This window comes from Phodopus roborovskii, unplaced genomic scaffold, assembly GCF_943737965.1.
Source record: "Phodopus roborovskii unplaced genomic scaffold, PHOROB, whole genome shotgun sequence".
Classification (NCBI taxonomy): Eukaryota; Metazoa; Chordata; class Mammalia; order Rodentia; family Cricetidae; genus Phodopus; species Phodopus roborovskii.
The window spans coordinates 26,610,633-26,637,129 of record NW_026126480.1 but is presented as its reverse complement, the minus strand read 5'-3'; the positions used below and the strand labels follow the sequence as shown (position 1 = coordinate 26,637,129).

The following is a 26,497-nucleotide window of genomic DNA, read 5'->3' as shown; positions in this document are numbered from 1 at the left end:
CCACACTTTCTGATTTAGCTTACAGAGTCCGCCTGATTGCCTCCTTGGGACATACTTCTTCCTCTTTCATGGTCGCATCTTGCAGATTCAATTAATGCCTCTACCATCTGCCACATGAGCATCTCATCTCTACTTGTCTCCTCTGCACTACAGAAGCAACCCTACCTCACCTGGCACAAGCAAAGAGCAGCAACTTAATAAAGGCATGTTGACACCAAATGGGAACCAGAACTTTCCAACTTGCTTCTTCCCAGCTGCAAAGGGAAATGAGAACAGAGGAAACTCAGTTGGTGTCCTATCTGGCTGCTTACTTCTGGACCTCAAAGTAACACACGCTCAGCTCCAAGGTCTCCGAGAATGAGTTGGAACATTCCACCACAAAACGAGGGCCAACTTCCCTACTGGGAGACAGTGAGGAATCTGATGAATGAAGTTAGGGAACTTGTGGAAGGGATACCAACTACAACGAATAGAGTGATCTGTCTTTGTAGACATTGAGGTAGGCAGAGTGGTGCAGGGCACTGGGCACATACTCTGCTCTGAACAACTCTGAGCTGGCTTCTCCAAGCAACCGTGCTTGAAGATAGGCATTTAGACTTCACACTGTTTGGCTTACTTCTTGTTTCCAATTAATACAGTGTCATGTCAATCAAGAGATTGCAGTTAAAAATTCAAATTAAAAAATAAAATTGTTGCCCCCATGCTCACAGCAAGACGGCTTGGAACTTTTGATAGGAGCCATTTAGCTAGACTCACAGCAGCTCCCACCTGCCTGATTCAGGCATTCATGCCCTCCTTCCTTGACTCCTAGGTGTGTCTTGTGAACCTAGCTTTAAACCCCTCTAGCATATGAAATGGCCAGCTTCACACAGGTTAAAGGCCTGCATTCAGAGGTATAGCAACACACTGGCTTCAAATCCTGGCTTTCCTTTTGCTGGCTGGGAGGCCTGAGGCAAGGTGATTTCTTTGCTTATGTCCTAGTGTCCTCAAGGGCCAGAACAAATAGCCATCATTATGGTTATTCTTCTAGACTGGAGGATACAAAGTAAATTCACATAGGAAATGCTACTTCACCACTCTCCCCCCACATATAATTTTTCATTCCATACTTTGAGTTTGAGAGAAACTAGGCAATATTTGTTTTTCTGTGTCTGGCTTATTTCATTTAACCCACTGATCTCCATTTCATCAAGTTTTAGCACCTAATGTAGCTTTATTCTTCTCTATGGGTCAATGAAGCAATAATATGTATATGTCCACATTGTCTTTGCCCATCCCTCTGTTAATGGACAGCTGGCTGGTTCCATAACTTAGCTGCTTGGATAGAGCTGTAATAAACAGGATAGTACAGGTGTCCCTGAGCATGCTCACTTGGATTCCTTTGGGTGTATTCCTAATCCTAGTAGAGCAGAAGCATATGGCAGTTCTATCTTCCATTTTCTGAGAAACTTATGTATTATTTATTTTCATGTATAATATACATTCCCACCAGCAATGCATACTAACTAAAAATAATAAGTAACTAAAAGAAAAAAAGATACCCACTGAACTTCTTTGCTTGTGTGTGTATGTGTACATGTATGTATTTGTATGTGCAGTACAGGCATGTATATACAGAAGTGTGTGCAGAGATATGGCTGGTGCTCTGGAGGACGCCAAAGGAGAACCCTGGGCATCCACTTCTATCACTCTTTCCCTTTGAGACAGGCTCTCTCACTGAACTCAGGAGTTTGCCATTTTTCTGGTGAGGCTGGCAGTCAGTGAGCTCCAGCAATACTCTGTCTGTGTACCCCACACCCAACACTGAGGAAGTAAACACATGTGTGACCAAACCAAGCTCTTTTGCATGAGTGCTTTTTTTTTTTTTTTTTTTTTTTTTTTAACCAGCATCCACTGAATGCTTTCCACACGAAGCCATCATTGTACAGGACTCCTGCCCCTAACTGTGGCAGTATGGCAGTATCCACAGGTGTTGAGATAAGTGCTGTCACTGTTGTGACTCACCAAGGAGAGACTAGGTGTTTGGGAAAGAGCTAACTTGTACAGGAACTTCTTGCTCACCAGTGGAAGTCTAGAGGGAATGTAGAGAGCTTGCCACATGCATCTGCATTAACTGCCACTGCTAGTTCCAGATGTTTAGCTCCCTCCCAGAACCAGCTATGCCTGCCCCATAGTACAATCCTCCCTCCATGTTGCTAGATATGAATCTCCATGCACACCTCTCTCCCCAATAACTAGACAGTCCATTCATGTCCTTGACTCTCCCACTAGGCTGTGAGCAATTCATAGTATCCAAGCAGTAACTTCATAGTGTACATTAGTGTACATGTATAGGGTCCATGTCATGAGTCTTCCTCAATTGCTTTCCACCTATTTATTAATCTATCTATCTATCTATCTATCTATCTATCTATCTATCTATCTATTTAGAAGCAGACTTTCTCTTTTGGCTTTCAACTGGTTGGTTCATCTAGGCCTGAGTTTCAGGGATCCTCCCACCTCCTCCCTAGGGGTTACAGGAACAGATTGCAGCACCAAGCTTTACAGGTGGGTGCTGCAATCTGAACTCGGGTCCTCATATTTACACAGCAAGCCCTTTACCAATGGAGCCATCTAGCCAACCTCTCAGTAACTTCCACATGACTCCCTTCCTTCTGTCTATGAATAATAATAAGTGCTTAATGAATTAATAAGCCCCATGGATAAATAAGCATGTGAGGAATCAATCAAATCCACTATTGGCTTCAGAGTCAATAGAAACAAACCCATTAAAAAAAATCAGCTTGCTGACTATGTTTTCCTGACTTCGTTCTCACCTCTCCTGGATCATTATGCATTGCACAGTAGAACTCCAGCATGATTAAGGTGGGAACCAGGTAAGTTGAGCCATGTGACAAAGATGAGGGAAATAGACCATCTTTTCTCCCCAACTCCTCAGAGCAATTCTACCCTAGGCAACAGGGACCCAGTGTTTGTCAGTGCCGATCTACCGTAGATGATGATTTAGCCGCAAAGGAGCGTCTGTCTGTGTGGCTGTGTTAGTTATTACCCTATCATAATCAAATGGATTGCACTGTAGTAATGAATACGACCGTAATGGTGTGCTGGCAGTTTAATCAATGTACTTCTCAGCTGCAATTGAGCAAAAATAGGTAACAGAGGATCATTTGATCTACATTTTTATTAATTTGGTGCCATTTGTCTTCTGGTTATTTTAATGATCTCTCATTATGAGAAAATGGGGGGACTTCCTGGAAGAAAAAGAGTGGAGTCATCTTGCTCCATTACAGTCAACGCTTTGTTTTATTGCAGGAAAAATTGTAGCCTATTCCAAATCCTCTTTGAAAGTAGAGTTTCTACATTCAAAGCAGCTCGTGGTTTTAGGAAGAAAAACTCCATTACCTGGCAGAAAGCCATTCAAGCAAAGTTCAAGATTTAATAGCCCATGGGGCTAATGTACCATCTGATCGAAGGCTCTTTCAGACTGACTACGTGTTCCAGAGGATGCTAAGTAGGGCTTTCTCTACAGTTTCTCTCCCACCATCCTCTCCCACCATTCCCTTTCCATAAATACAGTTCTGATGGCTAGGGGTGGCTCACTTGGCAAGCATGGGGACCTTATTTGCGCTTTAGAATACACTTTTAAAAACAAAGAAAACAACCCATGAGATACAGTGTGGCCTGGAAAACCCAGTCTCCTGGGAGGCTTCTGGGGAGGTGACAGATAGATCCCAGGGTTTGCTGGCCAGGTAGCTTAGCCTACTTGGCAAGTTCTAGGCCAAATGAGAGACACTGTCTGAAAAGAACAAAGTGGCATTGTCTGAGTAATGACAGTGAGGTTGTTCTTTAGCCTTCACACTCATGTGCATGCATATGCAGTCACACACACACACACACACACACAGAGAGAGAGAGAGAGAGAGAGAGAGAGAGAGAGAGGGAGAGAGGGAGAGAGAGAGAGAGATACAGAGTGTGGGTGACCTGAAAAGCAGTGATGGGCTCTGAACACAGGGGCCTCCACTCCAGTGCCCCCCACTAGTCTTTAAGGCATCTGACACCTAGTTGTTTTTCAGTCCTGGAGATGTGCTGAGTCATGGTAGAGATTCCACACTCAGATGCCATATAGGAAACCATGAACAATGCTTTCTTCACAGTTCCTTTCAGGACAATGTCTCTCTTGATTGTTGTTTCCAGGCTTACAAGAGATTTGCTTTGTGCCTGCAACTATTCATGGAAAACACAACATATTGGTACATTTGTGCCTTGAGCATACTCTAAATAACAGCTTTGGTCCCAGACCAGTTTCCAGCCACCACCACACACGATTGTCATTTTTAACACAAATGGGATATGGATTTCAGAGAGATCAAAGCTATAACGGGTTGGGGAGATTCTAAGGATGCTCAGTTTCATCACTCCTCCCCTGTGAATTTTGAACCCTCATTTCCTCTTACCCAAAGTATGAAAATGAGTTCCTTGACCTCCTGTCAATGATATCTGGATTAGAAGTTGAAGGTCTAGAGGGGCCATGAGGGTAAGCTCATTTGTGAGTAAGGCTTTGCAGGTTCTTGGACACTTGTCACTGTTACCAAACACCTAACAGAAAGTGGTAAGGGAGGAGGAATTTATTTTGGCTCAGGGTTTCAGAGTAATCTGTCTGTAGTCATTTGGCCCATACATTTGGACTGAACATCATGGTAACTGGGTCCTATGTCAGAGGGGACTGTTCCCTTTGTAGCTGATCAGAAAGTGAGAAGGGAATACTGATAGTCAACTGACTTTTTCCTTTCCTCCTTTTCAATCTGTCCAAGCTCCTAGTCCTTGGGATGGTGCCACTCAAGGTACATCTTCCTCCTTGGTTAATCCTCTCTGAAAATGTCTTCACAGACATACCCAGAACACTCACCAGTATCTGAAGGCCAACTGTCATACTTGGTATGAGACCAGAGTCAGTGTTGTGGACTAGGAAGGATTCACACCATGTGCCATTATACAGAGATGACTCTTGCCATTCGTGGCACTATAGACAACACTACCAAATATTTCTGCTAATTTCAACACAAGCTAAAACTCTGAATGCTTCAAGGAAGAGTTCCATTTTTCATTATTACCAACTGATTAAAAAAATGTGAACATCTGGCCTAGGTCTGCCAAGGTGCTGGCTTAGTCTTCAAGACTAAGTCTAAAGGTTAAAGATGTGTGGGTCTGCCACCTACCTCCCTTAGGCTGATAAGCACATTCACTGTCTAGAATTGAAGTACCTGGGATGAGCTGCTGCTGTTGCTAGAGATACCTGAGGGAGCTGATGTCATGAAATATGGTAGAGGTTACAATAAGAATGCTGGACTTGGCCAATGGGGAACAGCTAGTATGAGTCTGAAATGCCAGTGGATGATGGAATGATGATGTCCACTTTATTAGTGTCAGGAGTTGCTCCAACAAAATAATGGGTTCCTATGATGGCAGAGCCCCCTGCCTCTCAATTTGGGATGCTGGCTGAGATCAAGAATGGGGCAGGACAGGTTCCTCCTGAGGGCTGTGAGTATGCATTTGCTGAGAGCATTTCTTCTAGTGCTGGTAGCTGCTGGTTCCTTTCTGGACTCTGGGTACAAATGTCCCCCTTTCATGAGAATAGTCACATTACATTAAGGCCCATTTTAATGGCTTCATTTGAACCTGGCTGTCTGTAAAAAAAAAAACCTATGCCCAAAGAACTTCACACTCACAAATTGGGGTGTAGGACATTAAAAAATATCCCTCTGTATGTGTGTGTGTCTATGAGTATGTATGTATTGTTATGTATATGTGTGTACATGCATGTTCATGTGTATGAATGCAAGAACATGCATGACTTAGTACATATGCTGTGATACATTATAGAGAGATAAGAAGATAACTGGATGTTGGACCTCATCTTCTACCTTGAGACAGACTCTCATCATCCATAGAAGGCCTGTGAGCCTCCAGGGATTTTCCTGTCTCCACCCCCTACTTTACCTTAGCAGCAGATTAAAGACATGTATTGCTATATCTGGCAAGCCCCCCCCACACATGATTGGTTCTGAGAATCCAAAATCAGTTCTGTATACTTGATATAATAAATGCTTTACCCATTGAGCCATTCCCCAGTCCAATCTCTTTTGAGTGACAAATACAACCTGCATTGATTGAGTAATAGTGTAAGATTCTGGAACTCTGGGAAAAGACTGGCTAGGAAAAGCTGTTATGAAAACCCATTTCTCTGGATATTCAGTGCAGAAAACAACATGAACAACAACTTTAGGCTGAACAGCACATGGGACTCAGGCATCCAAAGACTTGCAGTGTGGCTTCTTGCTATAAAGTCTAGTGTAGCTCAAACTGAGTGTTCATAAGGTGGGAATAATGGGACTCCCTCACTCCCCAAGTGATCACTACTATTCTTATCAGTTAAGAGGGCTCTAGAATCCATCTGTATTTTTCATATTTTTCTTCACAATCCGGAAAGACATTCAAAGAAATACTACTGAAGTTACAATTGCTTTTCTCATAGTGGGCTTTTCTCATAGTACCCTCACTTTGGGTAGATCCTGCCTACCCTTACCTGTTCCTATAGAGGGTCATGGACCTTGGTTGAAGAGACCATGGATTCTGGGCTTGAAGACTAACAGTGAGCCACTTACTCAGATCATTTCTATGATTCCAGAGAAGAGCATATGTAATTCAACAGCCTGTGTCAGATTTCAGATCAGTAGTGGAGTGTACCCATGGCAAGGGTCTCTTCCTTCCAGAGAGATGTAATAAAAAGTCCAAGATTGCATCCTTGGCACTTCTTACCAGCAGTTTTAAAAGGATGACCCAATGTTCATTTGAACCCAGCTCTGCTCTCTGAGAGACCCCAGGAATGCTAGGCTGCATGCCCTCCATTGGCCAAACCCCCGGACTCTGGGTGTTCTTCCTGTGGTGCTGTTAGTTCAGTGTGTTCTGAATATGTTAGCTCAGGTAGAAAACCTTTCCTCTTATTTTCAAGTCACTTTTAAGACACTCTAGTGCAAGACTACCTCTGCAACCCTCTCAAGGTCGTCACTCATTCATTAGTCATTCAACAAACATTTATTGAACATCTGCTACGTGTCAGGCCACTACACCTTCACACAGCATCCTTTCAGGGATCATAGGTGCAGTGAGACATTGACTGGAGGTTTTTTCTTTTATAAGTTTAGATAAGAGCTTTTCCCTGCGACCTTGAGCAACTTACACTATCGCTCAAAGTCAACTGAAATGCTATAAAGTCAGGTTTTGCGGCTCTATGCCGAATCTGTTCTGTATTCCCACTCACGAGAGCAGGAAATCTGCAACATGTTCAAACATACCGGATGTGGCTTGTGATGCTCAGTTTTCAAGTAAGAGCAGATGTGGGTGTCTCTGTAAGGGACTGTTTGTTCACAAGGGCTTTGGGCTCTATACCATCACTGTTGTAATGTCTCAACTTTTTCCTAGGTTGTTGGGAAGCAGCCACAGACACATTATGGCAATGAACAGGTGGGCTATCTGCAGTTTCACCAAAGCAGGGGCTCAACTATCACACTCAGAGTCACTTTGTGAAAAATTCAGATGTGGGCTCTAGGAAGCTATCTACTCCATCCCACTAAGGGAGCATTCCAGATTTTCTTTGTAGCGTGTTGGTAATTGTTTTTGTTGCTTTGCAAAGTACCCACAAAAACAACTTGAAAAAGGAAAGGCTCTCATTTGCTAATGGTTCCAGAGGGTTTCAGAGAGGCAGAGGAGCTCATGTCATGGCAGCCGGAAAGTAGAGAGAAATGAGAATAACTATGTTCATCTGATTGTCCCCCCTTTTATTCCACCCAGGTCCCCACTCCATGGGGTGATACCACCCATATTCTAGGTGAGTCTTCTGTTCTTCCTTAGTCCTGTCCAGACACTTGAGAGGTATGCCTAGCCAATGTTAAATCTAGCCAAGTCAACAATAGAGGCCACCCCTCACACATGGCTTTTGTGCACTGCAGGACCACACAGACCCCTATGTTCCTCCTCACCTCTGACATACTTCTCCTTGCATATGAAGGCTCCAGCATCTGCTCTTCCACTCCCAATCACGTGAGTGCTCTGCTCTTTGAGAACCATTGCAAAGCTGCTCCTTCTGTTGAAGAAGGAAAGATCCCTTCCCCCTTAGCTCCTTTCATTTCCACAGCATTTACAAAACAGCCAAGATGATCATCTCACTTTCACCACAGTGAGGGGTGTGATCATCAGCCCCATTTTCCAGATGTGTAAATTAGTCTTCAGTCTGTTCAAGGATCAATTCAGCTGCCTCCCTGGATTCCTCTCTATTGTTTCTGTCCATAGACAATCAGTTCACATGTTCTGCTAGCCCAGTGGTTCTCAACCTTTCCAATGCCGTGACCCTTTATAAAGTTCCTCAGGTGCGGTGAGCTCCAACCATAAAATTACTTCACTGCTACTTCATAACTGTAATTTCCTACTGTTATGAAATGTAAACATCTAATATACAGGACATCTGATATATGACCCTAAAGGGGTCACAACCCACAGGTTGAGAATCAATGTTACAACAGTCTAGCAGCTAGACTGTCTCCAGAATTGTTCTCAAATACAACCTCCCCTGATTCTCAAGTAGAGCCCAGTGGCATTTATTACCAGGATTATGTCAAAGGCATACATATTGGACTCTTTGCCTGTACTGGGCCCTTCTTATATATCCATCTACATACCCTTCTATTTAATTATCCATCTATATGCTTATTCATACAACTACCTTTTAATCAATATACACTATTCAGCCATCATTAATTTAGATGCTCATCTACCTATCCACTTTTTACTCATCCATCCATCCATTTATCTACCCATATATCCATCCGTCAATCCATCTATAACTCATCCATCCTTAATCCACTCATCCACTCATCCATCCATCCATCCATCCATCCATCCATCCATTTATTCACCCATCTACCCATTTGCCTACCCATTCATTTGTACTTCCATTCTGGATATCTACTTTGTATCAGGTAGCATAGGAAGAAAACAAACAAACAAACAAACAAAAAACAGTATCCTGAATATTTTGGTCTAATATGGAAAAGAGATGCCAAATGAATGATCTCTCAAATGCATGTCTATTTCAAACAGTGATAAATATTGTGAAAGAAAAGTAGGTGGCAAGATGACTCAGTGAGTAATGATGTTTACCCCCTAGCCTGATCACCTGAGTTTAATACTCCAAACCCACAGGGTAGAAAGAGTAAACGGTAAGTTGTTTTCTGACCTCCACACATGCCTTGGCATGTGCACACACCCAATAAATATATACATTTTTAATTAATTTAAAGAAAAATTGAAGTGACCCTGAGGAAGCTCAAGACACATTAGTTCAGCAGGACACATCAAGCATGCTTTGTATGCATCACTTGATAGAACTTGCAAGGGAGAAGGCTATAATTAGTCCCATCTCACAGAAGGCAAAAAATGAGGCAGAGTGAGGCCAGACCAGCATGCTCTAGCTTCTACATCCAGTCCCTGGTGGAATTGGCATTCAACTCCAGGATCCTAAGGAGAAAGAACAACAGGGCCATTTCCTCCACCCTAGATTCTACAAGGATCCCATCCAAAGCTCTTGGAGCCAGACAACCCCAGTGTAGACCCTCCCCTAAGGAACCTGACAAGATTCCAGATTCACAAGTAAGTCTGGAGGCTGAGCTCCACTGAGCTGCTGTAGTCTTTATTACTCTACAAATGCATTCTTAATCAGTCACTGGGGTCCTTCCCATAGAGCCTTTTAAATTACAGTTAAATTCCTTGATAGCAGTTCATGTACCCAACACTGCATTTCCTGTGTTCACAGCCACAAACAGGAAAGGGAGGGGGCCTGAATAACCAGGTTAATTGTCCTTTGAAGTCTAGACTTTGAAAGCACTGGCAGCAGCGCCTCTCAATTCTCTGGGTCCCCTGCTGCAATGCTAATAAAGTTCTGAAACAAACAGTGCAGTCTAGCCAGCATCAGAAGCTGGACCAAGTTCTTTTATGCCTGGCCTGGCTGCTCTGGCTCCGCTGAAATGTCAGTTCACCTTGCAGGGACCCTCTGTCTGGGAGCTTTCCTGGGAGTGGGTGGTGAGCAAGGGGAACAACATCTATGCTGGGACTTATCAGAGACCTGAGGGGGTGGCTGCTTCCTGTAGAGGTTCCTCCTAACTTTTAGGTCAGAACAAGCTTGACCTGTGATGGGGCTGGCATTAAATATCCCCCTTTCTGCAGATTCTCTTCTCAACCTGCCACAGCCTTAAGGACACAAAGGCATAGTTTATCTTAAAGCAGGAGTGCACAGTAGAATCTTGGGCTAAATCCTACTTGTTCTGTGTACAGTTATATATTAGGGCACAGCCATACCCAGTTATTTCCACACACAGCTGAGTACTTAAGGTAGAGATATCAGACCCTGTCAAACCTGAAATATTTATTAGCTGGCTTTTTTTTTTTTAACAGAAATTATGTCAACCCCTTTTGTAACTATAAATCTGATTATTCTGTTGTTCTACTCAATGTCCATCGATTATCCCCTGCTATCCCCAAAATAAAGGTGACATGCACCTCTGGAAAAAAAGTGACCAGTTCTTACCAGAACATCTGCTCATACTGGTCTAGGAGACCCAAGTGAAGTAACGCATGCTTGCAGAAGGTCTAACTGCAAAGATCATCCTGAGACAATACGTTCAATGCAAAAGCTACCCTCACAACCATTGCCAGGGATATAATTTGGGAGTGTCAAGAATATTCAGTACCATATCATCAATTTCTAAAACTTACCCATCTAGTAAACCTGAAATCTATACCCACTGAGGAAAAGCAAACAAAAACCCTAACGTTGACAACAAACCACAACCCTCCCAGGTTCAGTGGGTAGAATCTGCATTGTGCTTTCTGTGTCCCTGGAGGACATGAGTTGTTTTTGCCAGGTGTCTTGTCACATCAACATGAAAGTAACTAACACAGGGTCCTGGGGGAATCAGACCTCAGCATCTGCGCCACCCATGGCAGGCAGCAAAGAGGTGCTGCTTTGGGCCTTCAGAAAGTCACTAAATGTGTTTATCTTCGGAAGAATAGGGGAAACAGGCAACTTTCTAAAACTAAGTAAGAGCTGGGGAGATGGCTCAGTGGAAAAGAGCAGTTAGCCTGAGGAACTCAAATCTCCAAAACCCATATAAAGTCAAGCCTGGTTGTACACAACCCCAGGGGAGTGAGTCAGAGAGAGGGAGAGCACTGGGGTTGGCTGCCTAAGATCTTGTCTCAAGGAAATAAGGCAGAGGGAAGGGCACCTAGTGTCCTCTATCCTCTCTGTGTATATACCCCAAGAGGCATGTGAACAGAACACACACACACACACACACACACACACACACACACACACACGCACATGCACATGCACACACCCAGGCACACGCACACGCACACGCATACATAAATTCAATGGACAAGGGGAGGTTCTGCTGTCCCTCCATTGTCCCCCTGCTTTGGTGTCTAAGTCTGTCCCCTGGGACCAGCTGTTGGCAGCCTCCCAGTCACTCAGACCTGTTTCTAAGTTGAGGCACACAGCACTCAGAGGTGAGCTATTAATTGTGCTTTGTGGCTCAGCCTCGATCTTGATTTAGGGCAATATAAACTCTCTTCAAAATTGTGAAGAATAAATTAGTTTACTAATTTTGCCATTAAGAGTTGATCAACAGGACACGGTTGCCACCATCCTGCAATTAATCACTGTTTTCTGTGTTTATCTCCTGTTCAGGTTTTACCATAGGGTTCTGTATACATCAATTTGTGCCGATAATCTTCCTACATATGTTTTAAATTACTTTATCATTGTATAAATTTCACAGCCATTAAAAAAGCTCTAATACTGGAGTGGCTGACATGGTGTTAAAAATTGGATTAAATTCCACAGGGTAATAAATTGTGACCTAAATCCAATCTCTCATGGGTGACTGAAGGATACAATGAAAAATTATTGCTTTGTCATTTTTACACTAACACAAATATACTGGGAAGCCAGAAAATGACAGAGAAATGGGGACATCCAGGCAGCCTGTTCCTCATCTAAAGTGATCAGCTAACTTTGAAGACCGTTCTGGGGGTTTTCAGTGGGGTCAGCCCCCACTCTAGCAGAAAGTAAATTACTTGACAGTGTGACTCTTTTGCAGAAGCTGGGAGGTACCATAGGCAGGTACCCTGCATAGCTTCTTTCTTTTGTGGGTGGCATAACATATGGTTGAGCCTCTGGCCATTGAACCCCTGAACCACTGAATCTTGACTCTGCTCCTTGTCAACTATGTGGTTTTGACAGGTCTTCTCTTTCTGTGCCTTAATTTCCTGGATAACAGAGTTGGCAGAAGGAGTCATTGAGTTAACATGACTCACTTGCTGAGACTCTCTCTTGACAATTAGTCATCACTAGTGGACTGCTCAGTTTGACCACAGGTTTTGGACCCCTTGTCTACAATGCTTGAACCAGAAGCGTTCAGATTTTAGGATTTTTAAATGTGAAAATTTTCTTCATATACATAATGAGATACCTTGTAGATGGGATTCAAATCTAAACATGGAATTTATTTATGATTATTTACACTGCATATATAACTGCTATGTATATATTATACATATACCTGAAGGTAATTTTATATGGCACTTTAAGAGTATCTGCATTTTGACTGCTGTGTGTCACAGCAGGTCATATGCAGGATTTTCCTCTTGAGGGCTGGAGTTGGCTGTGCTCAAAAAAGGGCAGAACCGGGCACCATGGCTCACACCAGTAATCTCAGCATTCAAGAGGCTGAGGCAGTAGACTCTGCTACCTTGTCTCAAGAAAGCATCAAAAAAATGTTGGGTCTTGGAGCATTTCAGATTTCGTATTTTCAGATTAGGGCTACTCAGCTTATCTCTATTTGTTTGCTGATAGACAGGAATTCATGTAGCCAAGGGTGGCTTCAACTCACTATGTATCCAAGGAAGATCATGAACTTCTATCTTCTATCTCAGAAGTGCTGGGATTACAGGTCTGCTCCACAGGACCTAGTTTATATGATAGTGGCCATGGAGCCCAGAGCTTAAGACATAGGCAAAGTACTGTACCCTGAGTACTCCCTGGATCCTGTCCTATTTGAATTTGTATCCTAAGCAAAGCATTGCCAAAGACTCTGCTGTAGATGCAGAGCTGCCAGCCCTCCCCCAAAATTTCAAAACCACCAACTGCCAATCAAAAGATGATCTGTCACTAGGCCTGCTGGTACAAACCTGCTTTCCTAGCTATAAGAAGGCTGATGCTACTTATTCATTTGATAATGGCCAGCTCCTCCTAGAATATAAACTAGATACTATTGGCTGAGCCAATCAATGAACCCAGTATACAAAAGAGCATAAGCCATTTCACCTGGAGAGTATTAACATTCTTAATAAGTGCTTCCAAAAGAGACCAAATTTCCTTCCAAAGACCATTTCTCCATTCACCTTCCCAAGACGTTCCTGTCAGACTCACAGTCCTTCCCTCTGTCCTGCTTGATGCTAGGTAGGTAATAGCATGTTTTCTGCCTATTGCCCATGCCCATCCTGCAATGTGAGTGTCATGAGATCAGCTGTTGTAGTTCTCCTTCATTGTATCACGCATTCAGCACCCTGTTTAGGTGCTTGTCAGGACTAAATTGGGATATTCTCTTAAAAGGCTCATGTGCTGATCTTGGTCTGCAGCTTGGTATTCAGAGGTGGGGCTTTCTGGCTCAGGAGGGTTCTGCCCTAATCAACAGATCAACCCATGCATGGATGCATCTTTTGGTGGCATTGTTAGGTGATGGGAATTAGAAGATGCAGCCTAGTGGAAGAAGTAGGTCACTAGGAGCATGCCCTCGAGGGGAATATCTGGTCCCCAGCCCCTCTCTCCCTGTCTTTTCATTCTGGTTGCTATGAACAAACAGCTCTGCTCTACAACACAATGATTGTCACACCTTCCCTGATGCTCTGTTCTGTCTTGGCCACAGCCAAAACAATGAGTGGCCAGGGACCACAAATTCTGAAATAGGGCCACAGACACCATTCCTCCTTTAAGTTGTGTTGTTTAGGCACCTTTGTCACAGCTAAGAGAAATGTCCAACACACTGTTAGTGCATTCTTCAGCTTAGTGAAATATGTAATATTGAAGTGTGTTGGGGGAAGATCAATGTTCCTGTTCAAGATGAGTTTCCATGGCATTCTTTGGACATCCTACACTTTGCCCAGGGTTGTGAAAAAACCAGAGGATGTGAGATAGGATTTCATTCATTCCCTTATCTCAAACCACTCAATAGCAACAGATACTTGGTGAATACCAAGCCTTGTGCCAGGTGCTAGAAGAATCAACAATTTTGTTCAAATCTATGAAAAAAGGGGCTTGCCAACTGTACAACCCAAATTACTAGTATTCTCAAACTGCCTGTGACATTCCTGGCAACAAGGGCCCAGATGCTGGTGTCTCCATGGTTACTTGGGGGAGGGAGAGTTGTTGTGCTATGGGGTGAGGTAGCCAGGGAAGAGACAGGCACCCATGTGCTCCAGGCCAGTAAAGCATCCCAGCTTGCACTGCCTCCCAGCCATGCTGGAGCTTTATCCTTTTCTAAAATCCCCTTCCAGCCTTGAACAAAAGGGAAGCCGATTAGTCAGGCTCTCTCTAGGCAGCACTGCTCCAAGCTTCGGCTCACAAGTGTACCATGAGAAGCCTGTTCTCAATCCCTTGGTCTATAGAGGTCATTGTGAGCACATGCCAGAGACTCGGTCTAACCATGATCCTCTTGTTAAAAACACGCTTGGTTTGAGAAGTGCTTATTCATATGGGAAGTTTCCAGAAGATGTGTCTGACAACAACCAGGAAAGGCCTCCTGCTCAGCGTGTCTCAGACGCTTTCCTCATCCCGTGCAAACTTTTCAGCTTTGTTTTCAGGCTCATCACTAAGAGACAAACACACTCTAGTTCTACAGCTTAAAGGGAGAGCCTTAGCACTCCAGCAGGGGCAGCAGCCTGACATGTCTGGAGAAAGATGAGGTGGCAGAGGTGAGGAGGAAGAAGGGTCACTTTTGATGTCAGCTGTCTAGAAAGCCCTCTGGGTGGCTGGCTTTCCTATCAGTTCTAATGGCCAAGTATGTTAGAAAAGTCCTAGTAGCTTGGCCAGGTGTGAGACCTGGGGGACTTATGTGCAGATTTATTCTGGTTGCCAGCTTGATTGAACTGAGAAGCACCTGGGAGGCTGGGCAGCATTCCCTGGGTGTCTTGGAGGGCATTTCCAGAAGGGATTAACTAAGAGTAAAGGCAAACCCCTGACTGTGGGCGGTGCCTATGGTGGACTCATAGGCTTCAGATCAAGAAAAGTTAAAAAGAGAAGAAGGACCAGGTGGTGGTGGCACACGCCTTTAATCCCAGCACAGGGGAGGGAGAGGCAGGTGGATCTCTCTGAGTTTGAGACCAGCTGAGTCTACAAAGTGAGTTCTAGGATAGCCAGGGCTGTTACACGGAGAAACCCTGTCTTGACACACACACACACACACACACACACAGAGAGAGAGAGAGAGAGAGAGAGAGAGAGAGAGAGAGAGATACACCCCTGGCTTAGGCTTTGCTTCTGCTTCTTGGACAATGTGCTGTGAGCTACCCTGCTTTGCCAAGCCCTCCCCCACCACAAGGGTCAGAGACTGAAACCCCAGGAAACTGGAGAATGAGAATGAGGTAAAAAACAGGGCTGTGGCTTCTATCCTAGCAGCCCATGATGACGCACTTTTTTTTTTTTTTTTTTCAGTTCAAGTTGCCCTTGACCTTTGCTCTCACAAAGTTATATTCCCTAACACACAGGGAGGTTCAGTCAGAGTGACTAGTGTAGTTCCAGAGACTAAACGATGGATAGGTGTACTTTGTAACTCTCTCTCTCTCTCTCACTGTGTGTGTGTGTGTGTGTGTGTGTGTGTGTGTGTGTGTGTGTGTAGGGGGGGCAGCTTGGTGGCTTCAGTGAGTACAGGATCTATTGGAGGAGGGGTTTGCTGGAGATCTGGTGACAACTTCCTCTGAGGGCACACTGAGGGAAGACAGGTCTTCCCACAAAACCCCTTGGAATCTCTCTCTATATGTTCATTGATGGACAGTCCACAGGAGTCTTCTCCCCTTGTATATGTGCAAGCAGGTAACAGGTATTCTCAAATGGAATAAGGGGAGTCTTCTATATACTGCTTTTCAGATTGTTGTCCACAGGAGGCAGAGAACACAGGTCACAGGGGCAAGAACATTCCCGCAGAAAGCAAACCTTCTCCAGAGCTTCCCCTGGGCTGAGTGGGAATGAGGCTTGGGGGACAGGCAAGTAGAGAGGCCGTAGGAACAACTCCTTAACAAAAGTCAATGTAGAAAATTGATTTCCTTTCCTCTGAATCTGCCCAGTGGCCCAGGGAACTGGCCTGCAGTAGCCATGGTCTGGGCAAGGTCCACTGAATGCCTCTGTATGGGGAGGGACAGCTAGGTTCCTGTACTGCCTGATGTCACATGTTCCCTCTACCCTAGCTCACTTCCTCATTTTGCAGAATATAAAAAGACCACTAGGCTGAGGCTCCAGTTCCTCCTGAGCAGAGGGAATTCCGAGTATCATGGTTTCCAGAAGAGGAAGGCAGTCTCCCTGTGGGGTGTAATTACATCCCTGTTTTCCGCAGAAGAATAGTTTATGGCTTAAATGCTATTAATTGTAAGCCATTCTGTTTCACGGGAAGTTGTTCATTGATAACTACCCAATTAGAGTTATTTTGCAATTAGTCTATTCACAGTAAATTTACTGCAAAGGGGAGGCCATGGTGCAGGAAATTAAAGCATCATGGGGCTGGTGTGCCATGTGTCTTAAATGCCAACCGCATTAACCAGTTTGGAGGTCCTGGGAGAGCATGCCACCTTTGCCAAGGCAGAGACAGCCAATCCTGCAGGCAGCCCTAGTGAGCTCACACCGGCTTGCAGACATCTCAGCATGACCAGCGGAAGCACGGGAGGCTCTGCTGTGTGGTGGTGGATGATTGTGAAGTGAGTGAGCTGTAAGGCAAATATCTGTGTAATGTGAATCACTGGCCAGGAGCATTTGCTGAATTGTGTAGTCTTGAACCAACCCTGTAAGATGAAACACCACCAAGGCACAGAAAGAGGGCAAGCAACTTGACTTAGGTTTTATAGCTTGTGAAGAGGAAGTCCAAGATTCAAATGCAGGCACTCTAGCCTTGCACCTATGCATGGCATCACTGCCAGAAGCTCCCTTGTTTCCCCAGCTCACACCATCCCTTCTGACTATACTAAGGGGAGATGGCATAGCTCGCAGGCAGCAAATTTTCTTTGGGACTTGTATAACTTGAGCTGAAATAGAAATCTTCTTTCCTCCTAAAGACCAACAAACTTATGGAAGGGGACTCAGGATCTGCAACCTGAATTCCAATACCACCTTCACTGGCTATCAGCCACATGCCTGCAACCAAACCCTAAACCTCTCTGAGCCTCAGTATCCTCAACAAAGGATTCATGGAGATAAAACACAGCATCGATTATTTGAATAAGGATAGTCCATAAAGTAGTGATGGATGGCTTAGACTTTTCAACTTGACAATGCTGAGGACACAAACCACCCCCAAGCCATCCTGCTTCCCACCTTCACTGCTACATTCCCTAATAACTTACACAATGAAGTTAACACATTATCTTAATGTAAGCTAAACTGGAGACTGATAGAAACTTTCTGAGCACATTTAAGGTAGAGCAAACTGAGCTAGAACAATCCATAGGTCAAATGTGTTATGTGTATTTTTTGAGTTCATGACATTCATGTCTTAAATTAGATGGTCAAGGATGCAAGCCTCTCCCTCACAAGCTAGAAAGCAACTTGAATCCTCTGCAACCTGAACAAATGCACTGATGTTTGCATGTTTGCTCTAAGAGCAGACTCCAGTCATTGTGATAGAGAAGTATGGCCCAACAAGCACAGATTTACTACTAGGCCCTTCATGGAGCAAGCATGCAAGCTCTGTATGTGGCAGGAGCCACATTATCATGGTTCGGACTTCCAATGTGCCTCCTGCCTGGCACTGGCTAAGAGCAGCTCTTGGAAACATTGCATTCCACTTAATTATTGCTGCACACTAAGTGCCAAGTGCAATCAAGAACACAGACAGGAACCACCTGGACCACACAGACGATGGGGAAAAGAGGATCTTTCTTTTTAAATCTGTCTGTTGAACAGGAAGCATTGCATGGACACACATTTGCTGCTACAAGCTCAAAAAGTCAGGCTGAACTTGACTAAGAGGAAACAGCGTGTGAAGGGCATACTAAGCCTCCCTTTCCCACCTTCCCTTGGGACACTTGGAGTTTGAAGCCACGACCCATCTGATCAACTGTATGGACACACAGAGCCACAAAGAGGTGTCCTTCAGAAACCATGAGGGGTTGGGTACCAGATCCCACAATACTCATGCCCAGCAGTGTCCTATCTCTTATATGAAGTGGTATGGTGTTTGCTTACGGCCTGTAAATCTTCTTGTATGTTCTAAATACTCTCTGGATGACTTCTTTAATGCCAGGGCTGTACAAATAGCTGTTAGATTATATTGCTTAGGTAATAATAATAATGGGAAAAAAGATTTGACAGAGATTGATTATTTTTTTCTGATTTCTTTAGCCTGTGCATTCCAGGATAGTTGTGAATACAGCACAACACACCTGTAGACACTGAGGTCATATCACAAGGTAAAAGTTGGGCAGGCACTTCTGCTAAAGGGAATGGGTTAAATTGTCAACACATGTAATGCGATTTTGTAAAACTTTCCTTATAGAAGATGGCAGGAGTTCAGAATCCCCAGACAAATTATATCTTGTGATCAGGGTTTGAGACATAGTGTGGCTATACTCAGAGGCAGACAGATGGGAAGAGATACAGGGAAAAAAAATGACTTACCTTCCAGGGGACAGAACCGAGCCACCTTCTCTGGCATCAGCAGCCCCAGCTTGTGGCGACAGTAGGTTTCTGCAATCTCCTGACGGCAGTGCTTGGACTTAGCACGGGTCAGGGCTGAAATGGCCTCCTTGCCAGAGATGTCACACTTGGGGGGCTGGTCAGACTTGGTTTCGGGGGATCCACCACCACCAGTCTTCCTGGCATGGCTGTGTCTTGAGAGGCCCTTCCCTTGGCTACTGTCACCTGTGGCCTTTTCCCGAGGAGGCAGGACCTCCTTGGACCCTTTCCCCAGAACTGACTGCCCCTGTCCTTTGTCCTGGGCGTCCAGCTTCCTCTGCAGCCTCTCCTTCTGCCTGCTGGGGGTCTTCTTTGCCACCTCAGGCTTCTGCTTCTGGGTCCTGGGGGCAAAGTTGCTGTTGTCTACATTCTCAAAGTCCTTTGGGACCGAGTTCTCATTGTTGCTGTCAGTCCTAACTTTTTCTTTGGGCCGGTGAGAGAAGTAGCCATCCTGGGGAATTAGAGAAACAGAGAAAATGGTCACTTTGGTAAGCTACTCTGGTAAGCAGAGTGGCCCCGAGGGGGAAAGGTGTGAAGCCTGGGCCAAGATTGCCATTCTTCTCTTATTGGCTTAGACAATGGAAACATTTTCCCCCATTGGACCTTAGTTACCCACTCTGCTCCCCACAAGACAGTAAGGCCTTTCCACGATCACAGTGACTGGGGTTCTCAAAGATCCCCTCATCCATTTCAATGTCTGTGGAAATTTCCCTTGGCACTCTTGTTCAAATCCCAGAAGATGCTGTGATGACATACAGAAGAGCTGGAACCATCAGGGTCAATCATAAAGTAGACAGCATGGACCAGTGTTGGACACATTGCCTTTAGGATAAGTATATCTATCTCTGTCCAGAAGAAAAAATAGGCTTGAACCACAGTCAAATCATAAGCAAGACAGCATGCCTTTAATTTTTTTTAATTTAGTTTAATTTAACTTAATTTTTTAATTTCAGCATAGCTGGTGTCAAACAAGTCTGGCCACGAGTCTCAAGAGAGATGCAAACCTGTGATCTTTTACTGCCCTCACTGTACTGGGTTCAAGTCCATGCATGGCCTTACACATCCTGAGCAAGTGCTCTTTCATGCCGCTACATTCCCTGACCCCTTTTATTTTATTTTATTTTTATTCTGAGACCGAGTCTCACCAGGTGGGTCAGAGCGGCTTTGAATTTTCTCCACAGCCAGTTCCTCTGGTGAATTGTTGATTTCAGGTGCTGGCACTGCCATCTTTCCAACATGGCTTACAATTAATTCAACCACCTCCTCAAGAGATGCACTTACCATGGGACCATGGCCCCCTTTACCTCAGATGCTACTCAGCTGTCATGGGACGTTTATTAAAATATTGCAGTAAGAGATGAGTAGGATGTTTGCCTTCTGGAATGAATTGTTCACACTTGACACCGTCTAGAAAAGTCGATGTGAGGCACAGTAAAGGAGAATCAGGTACTTTTGAGGCCTGAGAACTCCATCACCCAGATTCTGTGCCGTTTTCTTTTGTGACCACAGCCACTAAATTCATCCCACTGTCCCAATATATTTTATCCTTTAAATTTTTATTTCATTGTTATGGGACTAAAATTCCAAAAACAATGAAAAAATTTGAGATCTACCTAATCTTTTTAAAATATAGGATTCCACTATATAATGTAGCCCTGGCTGACCTGCACTATGTGCTATGTATATATGCTTTATGTGCACACAAATGCAGTGCCCCTGCAGGCCAGAAGAGGGCATCAGAGCCCCTGGAGCTGGAGCCACAGGTGGTTATCATCCTTTAGTCCTGAGAGCTGAACTCTTGTCCTCTGTAAGAGCAGCCATCACTCTTAGCTGCTGGGCCATCTCTCTGGGCTCTCAGCTTTCAATCATCTTTCTACACATTACGGAATTCTTTGTTTAGGAAAGTCTGAATAATAACACTGTCCGTTTAAGCCACATGTCTGACAGTGTATTAAGGAATTGCCCCACGTATTCTACCCCCCCCCCCCGCGTTCTTCATCTGAACCCAAAGAGGCAAACAAGCCTCACTGTTTCTCTCCCTTCCCTGAATACTCACCTCCCCCACCCTTCAAGGGAAACAACCACAAAACAAAAAAACAACCTAGGAGCAGGACATGGTGATTCACGCCTGTAATTCTAGCACCTGGGTAGAGAAAGGAGAATCACTGAAAATTCAAAGTCTACCTGTGCTACACAGTGAGTGTCAGATAAGCCCAGGCTACATTGTGAGGCCCTGACACAAGAATGACAAACACACACACACACACACACACACACACTGCCCCTACTGCCTCCAGCTGGCAAGGTAGCCCACCCCTCTACCAGCTACAACATTTGGGATAGTGGGCCCTGCATCTCACTGGGGCAGCACACAGCAGCTGACCCTGTTGGTGAGGGTACAGGTGAGCCGGCCCAGGAATGTGAGCATGGAAGACCTGGTCCTGCCCCGCCCCCATCTGCCATCTGACAGCACAGATGAGGAAGAGATGATTCCCCCCCCCCCCAACCAAAAGCACCAGAGGCAGGTGGGAGAGCTGGTCCTAAGGTCATAAGAGCAGAGAGCTGTCCTTGCCCCTCATAGCTGCAGCACTCAGGAGAGTGACCTCTACTCCACACCTGGGCAACACAGTCGAGCTGACCCTGAGGGTATAGTGTGGAAGATCCCACCCTGAGGACATGAAAGCAGGAGAACTGGCCTCCCTCAGTGCTGCAAGAGGTGAACTCATCAGAGCAATGCAGGAGAGCTCACCCTGGTGGTGAGGACAAGAGAGAGCTAGTGGCCCAACCAACCCTTAAACAACCCAGGTCCAGAACCAGAGTTATGAACCGACCCAGCCCAACCTCCACCCCATCTGTGGTCGGGTAGAACAATGAAGGGACCAAAGCTGCAGGATTTCCACAACACAGGGCAACAGCAGGATGACCAAGAGGAGTTCCAGTGAGGGCCCAGCATCAACAGGGGAGCAGAAACCAGAGGCCTTTGCCATGAACACTTGCAAGTAAAGGCACATGGATAAAAGGGTTTACTGTCACACTACAGCAGCTTCCATGACAAGACTGACTTTTCCTTCTCCCTCTTTTTCTCTTAAATTTTATTTTATTTTATGGGGAGGTTTGCAAGGGCAGAGGGTAGATATAGAAGGATGGGGGAATGTATGCAGTGGAGATGTATGATGTGAAAGACATAAAGAATAAATAAAAAATCATAAAAAAGAATGACTAAAACAAGTGTGCACATGCCCGCTCACATGCACGCATACACACACACACACACACACACACACACACACACACACACGACAACAACAACAAAAACATCTGAGTATGGCAGCCCATGCTGCTGCAATATCAAGCCAGTCTAGCCTATAGATTGAGTTCCAGATCAGCTTAGACTAAGTGTGAGATCCTGACACAAACCCACAAAATAGACAAAAATCCTAGAATGGGAAGTGTACCCAAAGTCTTACTCCTAACCCATAAGCTATTTGCAATTGATACCTGCTGGGAAAGGGTAAACCAGTTTTCTCCAATTGAGTATCACTGGGAATATCAACCATACTCCAGAGATGGATCTATGCCAGCAGTTCTCAACCTGTGGGTCATGGCGCCTTTGACAAACCTCTACCTTCAAAACTATTTGCATTATGATTCATAACAGTAGCAAGATTACACTTATGAAGTAGCAAAGAAAATAATTTTATGATTGGGGGTCATCACAACATGAAGAATTGTATTCAGGGGTCACAGTGTTAGGAAAGTTGAGAATCATTGCTATGCTTAGGAGTAGTTGACCAACGTAAACATAATTCATGTTTTTTTCTCTTTGTATGTGTATTTCATTCTGTTTCTTTACTTACTGGTTTTCTTTCTTTTGGTTTGCCTGTTTTATTTTCATTTTATGCTAGACAGCAAATATGAAGTTACATGGGTAGGGAAGTGTGTGGGGGCTCTTGGAGGCGCTTGGAGGGGAAAGAATATGATAAAAATTATAATACTACAACTAGGCATGCCTGTAATCCTCAGCACTGAAGTGGCAGAGGCAGGAGGATTGCCACAAGATAGCCCAGGCAGTCTAGTCAACAAAACTAGGTACAGATCAGCCTGAATTACACAAAGAAACAAAGGGAGGGAGGGAGGGAAGGTGGGAGGCAGGTAGGGAGGACGAAACACTTGGGCAATGCTTTATCAGATCTCTAGAAGATATTCACCACGTGCAGAGTCGCAGATCAGGACTCTCACACTAAAGTTTGGAAGCTTGTCTCTAAAGCTTGGGGAAGCAGGAAGAATAGATCCAACCAAGGAGAAGAGACCAGACACAAAGAGGCTAAACAAGCAAGGTAACAGTACAAAGTGACTCCGATTCATTGTGCCTCAGCTACTTCATCTGGAACAGGGATATTTACCTTGTGGATATTCTGGTGAAGGTGAAAGTGTTGGGAACTTCTGGAAGATTCTTCCTACTCAATTAAAGTAGGAGGAAAAATGAGCAGCAGAGCTCAACTATGTAATAAATTTACTAATTAATACTATGCCTGAGGGCTGGAGAGATGGCCCGGCAGTTAAGAGGGCTGCTGAGAAATCCCAAGGACTCCAGTTCAGATCTCAATGCCCACATAATAAGCCAGGCATTCTGCATACATCTGTAACATCAGCTCCTAGAAGGAGAAAGCAGGAGTATCTTAGTGCTAACCTCCTGCCTAACCAAGAAAGAATGAGCCCCAAATTCAGAATGAGCCCCAAATTCAGGGAGAGACCCTGACTCAAAGGAAATAGGCAATGACAGAGGACATTTAACAGCCTCGCCGCCTAGATGCTCTGTGAATGTAGAAGTATATACACCCTCAGCCACAACCTCTCTCTCTCTCTCTCTCTCTCTCTCTCTCTCTCTCACACACACACACACACACACACACACACACACACACACATGCACACATACTTACAATAAATAAAATTCCCAAAAGAACCATTTTGTCTTAATTTGCTCTTTTCCATCTCTCTCCACTGGTGGACACATGGGTTATGATTTCTCTATTTTGAAAGACCATGTCCCTTTTATTCTTAGTCTATCCAACACTATCACCTTGGATTATTTATGCAAATGCAACCCTTTGACTTGTTTTTATTTTAATGTACTTATTATAATGATTGTTCATTCAAACATTTGCCTGCATTTCAGAACTTCAATTAGAAGCTCCTGCCTTTCTTTCCCTAGAAGCTGTTGCTACACTTCATTTTTATTCCAGAAGAATAATTAAGTGTACTAATGTCCTAATGTCCTCCACCCTCATTTAACCTTGGGCTTGTTCTGAGTCAATCTTGATCAGATGGAAAGATGCTAAAGACAACACTACTCTGAGAGGCAGGTTATGTGATCCCAGCTGCCCCTACACACACACACACACACACACACACACAGAAAGAGAGAGAGAGAGAGAGAGAGAGAGAGAGAGAGAGAGAGAGAGAGAGAGAGAACCTTTTCTTACTTTTCTCTTGATCATCTTTAATGATCAGTTATTAGGCCAGTCCTTGGGTCCTGTTTCTCAGACATGAGGGTTGCAGCTGTGACCTTTTTTTTTAAAAAAATGCATTTAGAGATTAGAGCCTTTGCTTCCCTTGCTTGTGTGGAATGAGCACTGGGTAGGGAGGGGAGCAGACCTGTCTTGCTTTAGTGACTGTATAATTTTCTCATCTGTAATAGGATGGGTCCCACATGGGTTATAGTAAACACTGTCTGAGTTGGTTGTTAATCAATATGATTGACTAGTAAAGTTCTTTTTCAGCTCATTGAACAGCAATCTGATAAAATTTAAGAGACCAGAGATGGATGATCTAAAGGTACTGGTGCCATCCCAGACACAGCCCAAACCACTTCTCTAACAGGATCTTGGTGTCAGAAGTCATGGGTCAGGCAGAAGGGAGTCAATTCCTCCCGCTTCCATCTTTGGCTCTTCAAGGAGACAATCATGTTTCTCTGTATGAACTGAAAAACTGTCCTCTGACATCCACATCCACATGATGGCAGGCACACTGTAACACATGCGCAGTAACATACTAGTGGTCACACTAGAGAACACACACACAAAAGTAAATAAACGGTGCATCACTGCAATGTCAACCCAGGGTGGTTCTTCCAGCATGTGCTTGGGCCTCCATGGATCTGAGATCTGTGCAGGGATCATCGAGAACAAACTGTTTCCATCTTAATATGGAGATGTTATTTCCTTTTGGCTCATTCTTTCACAAGTGTACAGAAGACTTTTCCAGGAACTTTGTGACAAGTGACATCAAACATGCAGGAATCAGAAGCAGGTGTGACACCCCTCCCCCACTCCCCACAGCTACCTTCTGATTGTGGTTTCCTGAGATCTAGTGACTGGCTCCTCATGTAGCCCAAGCTGGCCTGGAACTCATGATCCTCCTGTTTCAGCCCCGCCCCCCAAGTACTGGCATGACAAGCCCAAGCTACCACACCTGGCACAGACTCCCTCTTCCCATTCAGTGACTTTACTGAGTTCCTACAACGACCAAAAGACTCTGCCCTTCTTGTCTATCCCTTGTGTTGTGAAGTTGCATCTTTCCACTAAGAATTCATTTATATGGAGAAGAAATGGGTTTAAGTGTTGTTTTAAGTGAATCAGCAAGCAATCATTTGGAGATGGCTAAGCTTAAATATAATCTGTCATCAGTAGTGATAGGTGTGAGCAAGGGCTATTTGGAGATCCTCAGCAGTGTTGGAAGGCTTGAGGGGTTCCTGAGAGCTGCTGTGAGATAGCTGGCATTTCACAGAGGTGTACCCCTAAATATCTGTGGATCAAATGAAAATGCTTGGTCTTCTCACCTCTTCTCTACGTCCCTCTACTCTCCCTGCCCCCTTCCTCCCCTTTCCTTTCTCATTGGGTATTGAACCTAAAAGCTCACTTATGGTAGGCAAGGGCTCTACCAATGACCGGAAACCCAGCCTGTCACACATGTGCACAGAGGCATGTAATCTCCCCCCCCTCTCTCTCACACACACACACTCATCCTCTCACCTACAGGTTTTGAGAGAGGTTCTTGTTCAGTTCCCCAAGCCAGCTTTGAACTTTCTGTCCTCCTGCTTCAGTCTCTTAAGTTGCTAGGATACAAGCCTGTGCCACTGAGTCTGTTGAGGATTTGCTCATGTTTTAGGCTTCTCTGTGTGCCTGGTCTTAGGATTTACATAGTTTTCTTTCTTGCCCTCTCAGGAATGCACAGAGGAGATGGAGCCTGCATCTAGTGGAAAGGAGCTGCTGCTGAAGATGTCTATTGAGGAAGTGCCAGGGATTTGGACCCCCAAAGTCCTAATTTGTATTCAGGAAGGGAGGCTGGCCTGAGGCCAGCATGCCCCTCCATTCTTGACTAGATCCTGGTCCTGAGTCTTCTCTTCACCAAGGCTTCAACTCTGGTTTCCAGAGACTGGAAAGACTG

At 44.6% G+C, this 26,497-nt stretch overlaps 1 protein-coding gene across 1 annotated transcript in view; it reads right to left on the bottom strand.

Annotated features, from left to right (window-relative positions):
- Positions 1-26,497, bottom strand: part of Xylt1 (xylosyltransferase 1) — a 281,098-nt gene that overhangs the window by 96,213 nt on the left and 158,388 nt on the right. The window contains exon 3 of the mRNA XM_051192768.1: positions 18,992-19,499. Coding sequence (XP_051048725.1) covers positions 18,992-19,499 — 508 coding nt within the window. The remainder of the gene's footprint in view (positions 1-18,991; positions 19,500-26,497) is intronic.